The sequence below is a fragment of the Olea europaea genome, chromosome 13, assembly GCF_002742605.1.
Source record: "Olea europaea var. sylvestris chromosome 13, O_europaea_v1, whole genome shotgun sequence".
In the NCBI taxonomy this organism is placed as follows: domain Eukaryota; kingdom Viridiplantae; phylum Streptophyta; class Magnoliopsida; order Lamiales; family Oleaceae; genus Olea; species Olea europaea.
Genome location: NC_036249.1, coordinates 2610930 through 2619966, shown reverse-complemented (window position 1 = coordinate 2619966; position 9037 = coordinate 2610930). Strand labels below are relative to the sequence as shown.

At 34.1% G+C, this 9037-nt stretch overlaps 1 protein-coding gene across 1 annotated transcript; it reads left to right on the top strand.

Moving 5' to 3' along the window:
* The first annotated feature begins 872 nt into the window (after positions 1-872).
* LOC111407269 (dammarenediol II synthase-like) lies at positions 873-7822 on the top strand. Its single transcript, XM_023036651.1, has 19 exons — positions 873-1044; positions 2957-3189; positions 3428-3616; positions 3749-3838; positions 4016-4210; positions 4308-4392; positions 4498-4664; positions 4966-5154; positions 5258-5371; positions 5509-5628; positions 5726-5848; positions 5934-6032; positions 6217-6276; positions 6385-6431; positions 6539-6682; positions 6763-6940; positions 7035-7115; positions 7349-7432; positions 7532-7822. The coding sequence occupies exons 2-19, from the start codon at positions 2986-2988 to the stop codon at positions 7649-7651; spliced, it is 2289 nt and encodes a 762-aa protein (XP_022892419.1). The 5' UTR covers positions 873-1044; positions 2957-2985; the 3' UTR covers positions 7652-7822.
* The last annotated feature ends 1215 nt before the right edge of the window (positions 7823-9037 follow it).

The following is a 9037-nucleotide window of genomic DNA, read 5'->3' as shown; positions in this document are numbered from 1 at the left end:
AAAATTGGTTGTAGATATCGATTTTCTGGGTTGTTTGCTATAATTGGAACGTGTATGGATGTGTCTTGACGAGCTTGAGCAGCCTGTGGGTTGTATGGAATATGGGCATCCATGAATTTGGTTGAATTTGTAATAATACGATGCGTGAGGCAATTTTTGGGCAAAATTTGGCTTGATTTTGTTGGGATTTAGGGCTGAAATTTGCTTGGGGGTGTTAAAGTTGATGAGGAAATAGTGGTGGTGTCAAAATTCGATGGCCTTGGTGTTGGAAATTGGATTCCATGGTTGTTGACACATATGCTGAAAATTTTGCACATATATGTGACTGATTTGTAATTTTTTAAAAATTGAGGGCTTTGGTTGCAATTAGTTATTTGTTGTTTCCTTTCTTTTCTTTTTGTTTTATTTGGATGGAGGGTAAAATTGTCCAAAATTGGTGAAAAGGACGTTAAGCGCCAAGAAAGGTGGAAATAAGAGCAAAAATGTCAAAAAATGAAATATATGGACGTTTTTCGCAATAGATATGAAATATAGGAATGTTTTGTGCCAATTACCCTTTATATTTTTATCAACTTTTTAATTAAACCAAACATATTATCAATACAAATATCCTACCTTTGAAATTTTTGAACAAAATTCCTTTTTAGAGTCTCAATTAATTATTAAAAAAAATTCAATTTGATCCCTCGTTCACATCCAGAAATTCCCAAAATAAGACGAACTTCCTATAATGGAGACAAGTAATTATATATATATTTTTAACTCATATTGGTAATGTAAATACATGACTTTATGAAGTCAATATTGTATGGCGTTGGATATATCATTATATCATGCTCAGGAAAATGCTAAGCCACCACAAATATTTCTTTCAGTTCTTGCAACAAATTCTCTATATAAGCCTCTCCTTCTATACCAAACAATTATATGAAGCCTTTTGCCCTATTATAGCTTTTTCTTTACTTCATTTGCCAGTCGTGTTTTTTTTTTTCTCAGCAGTAATTGTACGTCCAGCTTCTTAGCTTCGCCATCTTCGTTGATCAGGTCTCTTCTCTCTCTCTCTCTCTCTCTCTCTCTCTCTCTCTCTCTCTCTTTCTCTCTGCGTGTTGGTGTTTGCTTGTTGTGTAGCTAGAGCGCGGCTTCTCAGTTGTTACTGCTAGAATAATAAGTTGCACAGAGAGCCTCAAAATGAGAAACAAGGACAAAAATCATTTCTTAACGTCTTTCTGTCTTTTCTTTCCTATTGTATTCTAATATGCGTTACATAAATATAATTTATTCAATAGTTAATAATTAATTTACATAATCCACCATATGTTAAGGCCTAAGGGTAAATTTTTGGTGGTACAATTTTTTGAATTTTTTTTTTTTGTCAAAAATGTAATTTTAGATTGTTAAAATGATTTTTAGAAGTAGAGTTTAAGAATGTTATTATAACTTTTTTTTTTCCTGTGGGAATAGACCACAAAATTAATGTGGTTTTCACTTCGCACATTGTTGAGTTACATCACTGCGGGTGATTTTCACAGTTTCAAGCACTTTGGCTCATCGCCAAAAACTTTCCTTTCAAACCAAAGACATAAGAAATTATTCAATACAATATAGTGTCTCCTAAGGAGGATTTGAAAAGCAAAGTCTAAACTCCAAAAGCAACTTGTTTGGTAAAAAGCCACACAATATGGAAAAAGGTAATTTCTCCATTCATATTTGAGTTTTGAACACAATTTACACGCATATACATGGGCGGGTGTCATCCGGGTTGGGATCGAATCAAATATCAATGAGAATTTTATAATTAAAACTAAATAATTTCACATGGAATGATGCAATTTAACTTGTCGTTTTTTTTTTTGATACTTTAAAACAAAATTATAATGTAAATCTTTTTGTGTCTCGTTTTCGTGTTATTTTCGGAGACACAAGTATTGACTCTAGTGAAGACATATTATTTTATTTAAATTTATTTAAATTGATTTAGTCAAGATTTTATAATAAATAATATTAAAATTGAATTAGATATGGCGATCAATTAATATTCTCATTGTAAGCCAATATTATCATGACACTTCGAGCCTAAACTTTATAGCTTGCCCAAATTAGCATTTTCAGCGAAACGTTCACATCTAACACATCTCATTGTTTGCCTTATTGATAACAAGTAACTACAAAGAAATGAAAATTTCATTTCTTTTTTAAGGAATACCATGTTGTCTAATCAATCCAAGTAAGTTGTTATACATATATCTCAAAAATAGTTTTCAATCTGAGGCCTTGTATAGTTTTGTTAAAAATTAGATTTTAAATTTTTTTTTAATAAAAGTTGATAAAATATGTGATTAAAAAGTTGATAAAAATTATGAGGTTTCATAAAATATGTGGTTAAAATTAATTTATATTTTCATCAACTTTTTAACTAAACCAAACATATGATCAATACAAATATCCTACCTTTAAAATTTTCGAACAAAAGTCTTTTTTAGAGTCTCAACTAATTATTAAAAAAAAACTTCAATTTGATCCCTCGTTCACGTCCCAGAAATTCCCAAAGTAAGACGAACTTCCTATAATGGAGGCAATTAATTATATTTTTTTAACTCAAATTGGTAATGTAAATACATGACTTTATGAAGTCAATATTGTATGGCGTTGGATATATCGTTATATCATACTCAGGAAAATGCTAAGCCACCACAAATATTTCTTACAGTTCTTGCAACAAATTCTCATATAAGCCTCTCGTTCTGTACCAAACAATTATATGAAGCCTTTTGCACTATTATAGCTTCTTCTTTACTTCATTTGCCATTCGTGTTTTAATTATTTTTCAAGACTGTCGAGTGTCACCTTAATATATGTTCTGATTAAGGTCAAATTTTGTTTAAGAAGTTCAAATTAAAATCATATTTATATAAATTTACTTTCTGCTAATTAGCATGTTCCATCCATGAAACTGCAGAGATCACTAAAGAACAGTATAATTTTAGAATGTGGAAGCTTAAGATTGCTGAAGGACATGGACCATATTTGTACAGCACCAACAATTTTGCTGGCAGACAAATTTGGGAGTACGACCCTAATGGCGGAACACCGGAAGAACGAGAAGCATATGATAAAGCTCGCGAAGAATTCCAGAGGAATCGGAAATTGAAGGGAGTTCACCCCTGTGGTGATTTATTCATGCGGATTCAGGTGATTCAGTCAGTCTTGTACTTAAACATTCAAGCGGTACAGAGAGTCTATGATCGTAACTAAGTTTTGAAATTTGCATGAAAGAGAAATTCAAGATTCATAGCTTAATATCGTTAAAGAATAGTTAAGAATATGTTTAGTACGTAGTACCAGGCATTACCAAAGTCCATAATGTATATTTCATTCACCGAACGAGCCATTAAAGATTTCTCATATTTGATGTTGTGATATTTCTCAGCTTATTAAGGAAAGTGGGATCGATCTAATGAGCATACCGCCAGTTAGACTTGGAGAAAAAGAAGAAGTAACCTATGAAACAGCCACGACTGCCGTGAAGAAAGCTTTACTCTTAAATCGTGCAGTACAAGCAAGCGATGGCCATTGGCCAGCTGAAAACGCCGGTCCGATGTTTTTCACTCCTCCGCTGGTAAAATTTTCATTTCTCATTCAAAAGTTTACATATCAACTCTATGTACTTTGCAATTCAATTTGTTCTGTACAAAAATGGTAAAACAGTTTTTACTGTTTGAATGCTGATTCTCAAGTATTATACATGTAGATTATTGTCTTGTATATCAGTGGAGCAATTAATACTATCCTCACATCAGAACACAGAAAGGAGATGGTTCGCTACATTTACAACCACCAGGTGTGTTGTACTATTATGCCTTTATGACAAGATGGCAATCGACTATAAGTATTAGAGAAGAGTAAAAAAAGAGTCGAAATCTTGTCCATTTTACTATACTCGTGTGAAATCACATATCTTTAATGTCTGCATATGTATTTCTGATCGAAGTGTAAAATTGTGAAATGTGACGTGCAGAACGATGATGGTGGATGGGGATTTTACATTGAAGGTCATAGTACGATGATTGGCTCTGCACTTAGTTATATAGCTCTACGTTTGCTGGGAGAAGGGCCTGACGATGGTAATGGTTCGATTGCTAGAGCCCGCAAATGGATCCTTGATCATGGAGGTGCAACCGGAATTCCCTCATGGGGAAAGACCTATCTTTCGGTATAAATCTTTAGTTCCAATCTCGAAAAAAAAAATCCAAGTAAATTTGCCAAGATTGAAGCGATGAACAATATAAACCAAATATATTCTGATACAGGTCCTTGGAGTGTATGATTGGGATGGTTGCAACCCATTACCACCAGAATTTTGGCTTTTCCCTTCATTTTTACCTTATCATCCAGGTAAAAAAAGAAAGAGAAAATTCAATCGATAGATGATTATTAAAGATTGGATTTGATTATAATTAGTATGATTCGTTCTAACTTTTTTCCGCGTATGCGTTGCAGCCAAGATGTGGTGTTATTGTCGTACTACATACATGCCTATGTCATATTTGTACGGGAGAAAATATCACGGGCCACTTACCGATCTTGTTTTATCGTTGAGAAACGAGATTCACATCAAGCCATATAATGAGATAGACTGGAATAAAGCACGTCATGACTGTTGTAAGGTTAGGACTTGTGTCTATTGTGATTAACAAGTTGGATCCTATCACAGTTGATTTTGGTATTAAATAGCTAGAAAATTTAGATATGAAATACCCTTCCTTTTGGGTAGCAAAGTACAATCAAATTTCGAATAAGCATTAATTTTCTCCTGATCTACCTATACAAAGGTGAATGTATTACGCTGTGGGTGAATGTATTACGCTGTGGGCGAATTTGACTTTAGACTAGAAATATTACGTGTGTGTGTCTATGTGAATTTTATTTCGAATCATTTTTTAATATCACCATATTTGTTTGATGCAGGAAGATTTGTACTATCCTCATAGCTCAATACAAGATCTTCTTTGGGATACTCTCAATTACTGTGCCGAGCCAGTAATGAGACGTTGGCCACTAAATAAGATTAGACAACGAGCTCTAAATAAGACAATCAAATATATGCGCTACGGAGCAGAAGAGAGCAGATACATTACCATCGGATGTGTAGAAAAGGTTAATAATTCTAGCTAAAATCAACGATTGCAAAAATTCTCTTGATGTTTCAAACACCATAATAGGTTGTTAGGCCCAAAATAACACATTTTTCTTAATGTAGAGTCTACAAATGATGTGTTGGTGGGCACATGATCCAAACGGTGACGAATTTAAGCATCATCTCGCAAGAGTTCCCGATTACTTGTGGCTTGCCGAAGATGGAATGAAAATGCAGGTGCGTTTTTGACACAATCATATGTTTTCTTGAGCTTAAAATTTGTCAAAAATCTTATTGGATGTGCTTTCCCCCCCTTACTTCTAAGTAGAAGAAATTTACTTCGAAAGTCACCCAATATGCTATTTTAAATACAGAGTTTTGGTAGTCAAATCTGGGATAGTACTCTTGCCACTCAAGCCGTTATTGCAACTGGTATGGTTGAGGAATATGGGGATTGCCTTAAGAAGGCACACTTCTATGTGAAAGAATCTCAGGTTCATTTCTAGGAACAAACAAAATGTCTTTTTTTCCTCATTGAAGTCGCCAAAAATAGTGTGTTGACCCGAATTATGTTTCATGCTAACTATGCAGATAAAAGAAAATCCGGCGGGAGACTTCAAAAGTATGTATCGTCACTTTACTAAAGGCGCGTGGACTTTCTCAGATCAAGATCAGGGGTGGGTTGTATCAGACTGCACAGCCGAAGCCCTTAAAGTAATTTAATTTGTTTTAACAATACGACAACAAATTCACATAAACAAGTTTAATTGATTAAACCTGCATGAATTTTACAATGCAGTGTCTCCTCTTACTCTCACAACTGCCCACAGAAATTGCTGGAGAAAAAGCAGATGTTGAGCGCTTGTACGAGGCTGTGAATGTCCTCCTATATCTACAAGTATGAATTTCGTGGAATTAAGCATGGTTGATACATAGTATTGAACAATATTGAAAAACAAATATAAGTAAATCTAGTTCATTTATTTTCTCGTCCTATGTAATTTTACTAACAAATATACTTCAAGTCTTATAGTGCACATATAATGAACATTTGACTAATCACGTGCTAATGAATATTTTAGAGTCCTGAAAGTGGTGGATTTGCTATTTGGGAGCCCCCAGTTCCACAGCCATATTTGCAGGTAACTATTCTCACATACTTGTGACAAAGTGTTTGCCATACTGAGTTGAATAGTACTTGACTGCATTATTCAAGAAAAAAAATAAGTTAAAATCTCGTTCATTTTCAGATGTTGAATCCTTCAGAAATTTTTGCAGACATAGTGGTTGAAACAGAGTAAGAAACATTAGCCCTTTTCCTTTTTCACAAGATTTCTATCTTGTATTCGTCAATAATTCGACAATAAAAATCACATTAATCATCGATTTAATTGTTGATTTCAGGCACGTTGAATGCAGTGCTTCAATAATCCAGGCTCTTTTGGCATTCAAGCGTCTATATCCAGGCCACAGGGAGAAGGAAATTGAAATTTCCGTCGCTAAAGCAATATCCTTCCTTGAAGGAAGACAATGGCCCGACGGCTCATGGTGAGTTGATTTACATCTGGTACATGTTTGGTTCGCACGATAAATATTTTGATCTAATTAGAAATATAAACACTCGACAGGTATGGCTATTGGGGAATTTGCTTCTTGTATGGTACATTTTTTGTGCTTGGAGGATTGTCTGCTGCAGGGAAAACTTATGAAAACAGTGAAGCAGTTCGTAAAGGAGTAAACTTTTTGCTATCAACACAAAATGAAGAAGGTGGATGGGGAGAATGCCTTGAATCATGTCCAAGCATGGTAAGCAAATACCCTTTAGACTATACAAGAAATTCTTCTGATAACCTTCTCTTTTTAAGTAAAAATTACTCAACATTTGATGATTCTGTGACAGAAATACACGCCTTTGGAAGGAAATAGAACAAATTTGGTACAAACATCGTGGGCCATGCTAGGTCTTATGTATGGTGGACAGGTTAGTTCAAAATTTTGAACTTATGTACGCTTTCTATTATAAAGTGTCAAAACGTATCGAATCATTACTTTATCCATCTACGTTGAGACAATTTTATATTTGAAAAAACACGGTCTGATTAGTGAAATTCTTGTGACATGGGCATAAAGTCCATCACAGGCTGTGTTGGGTCTAAGAATTTACTCGATTAAGTAATGCTTAACCTTTCCTTCTTTTCTAATAAAAAAAATTAGGCGGAGAGGGATCCAACATCTTTACATAAAGCAGCAAAGTTGTTGATTAATGCCCAAATGGATGATGGAGATTTCCCTCAACAGGTAAAAAAAGAAATAATTAATTAAATTGCATAACAAAACTTAAGTAAATTTTCTAAAAAAATTTCTTCGTTACTAATGGAAATAAAATTTTTATTACAGGAAATTACTGGAGTATACATGAAGAATTGTATGTTACATTACGCACAATACAGGAACATTTTTCCATTGTGGGCACTTGGAGAATATCGTAAACGTGTGTGGTCATCTCAAAGCCTGTAAATTAAGAGAAAAATCGTTACATAATCATCAACATTAATCTTTTTTCTTTCTATAATGGATGTATTTCCTTTTGAAGTGTTCAAGTAATATAACCTTGCAATAATGATATGTTTGGTAAGTTGAATTGAATAATACTATCCCAAAGAAAGAAAAAAGTCATATTTTTTCCCAGACTCTATACAATTTGGGTTAGTAATACAAGCTAAACAAACTCATTACATTGTGTGATCTAAAGAGTAACTTTCCGAAAGTTCCTACTTTCTCAAACTGATTCTTTACCTACAATTTTTTTGAGTCGTATTACTATTTCCTTCATGCTTGACTCGTAAACTAACTATGATCTAATTTAATGATAGTCTCTTCATTACCTCGGACTTAATTGATAATCCGAATTATTTTCCTCTCAACTATGATTAATTTTCGATTGTCCATTTGTCCTCACCTAACGTCTAATTATAAGTACCTGGAAAAATATAGCTTGTTGAGGTACAAGTATTAATTGAAATCAAACTAATAAGGTCAAATTTGCCCAACTACACCTAATAAAGTCAACATTATTGGGATTGACATTGATAGGCCTAATTGCTTTGCTTTCATTGCCATGACGCCGCCCCCACACTCGAATGCATTTATTATACACAGTTGAGTTCATTATGTACCAAATATAGGTGAAAGTCGGACTTAATTGATAATCCGAATTATTTTCCTCTCAATTATGATTAATTTTTGATTGTCCATTTGTCCTCACCTAACGTCTAATTATAAGAAGTATCGTAATTATAAGAGGTACCAGGAAAAATATAGCTTGTTGAGGTATAAGTATTAATTGAAATCAAACTAATAAGGTCAAATTTGCCCAACTAGACCTAATAAAGTCAGCATTATTGGGATTGACATTGATAGGCCTAATTGCTTTGCTTTCATTGCCATGACGCCGCCCCTACGCTCAAGTGCATTTATTATACACGGCTGAGTTCATTATGTACCAATTATAGGTGAAAGTATTGAACTTAACCTCGGTTACATAGAGGAGGTATGGCTTACAAAAGGATATTCTCGAAATTATTATGCAAAATAAAGGCACTGCAAAGGTAAATAAAGCCTAATTGTTATCGTCAAACAAGGTCAGAGTCGAAGTTAGCCCATCAATCCACCTTTAATTAAAGGTTGAACCCCAATCTTGAGGATCCCGCCCCGCCCCTAAAGTTTTATGAGGAAGATAAATCGCGGGATGTACCACAGCAGGTCAAGAAACAAGAGTTGTCTGTACATTATGCCTATAAGAAGTTCAATTTCATGTATCAGGAATCGAACCCCCACACTGTGATTGCCAGCAAAAAATGAGATAACTTCACTTTTGTCATTTACACCACTGGGCTATGCCCC

What these genes read in the sequence shown, in the direction of transcription:
- LOC111407269 (XM_023036651.1), top strand. Translation starts at nt 2,986, where the DNA reads ATGTGGAAGCTTAAGATTGCTGAAGGACATGGACCATATTTGTACAGC. An exon ending in TTCCACAGCCATATTTGCAG is followed by an intron (nt 6,277 to 6,384) that starts GTAACTATTCTC and finishes GTTCATTTTCAG; the next exon opens with ATGTTGAATCCTTCAGAAAT. An exon ending in GACATAGTGGTTGAAACAGA is followed by an intron (nt 6,432 to 6,538) that starts GTAAGAAACATT and finishes TGTTGATTTCAG; the next exon opens with GCACGTTGAATGCAGTGCTT.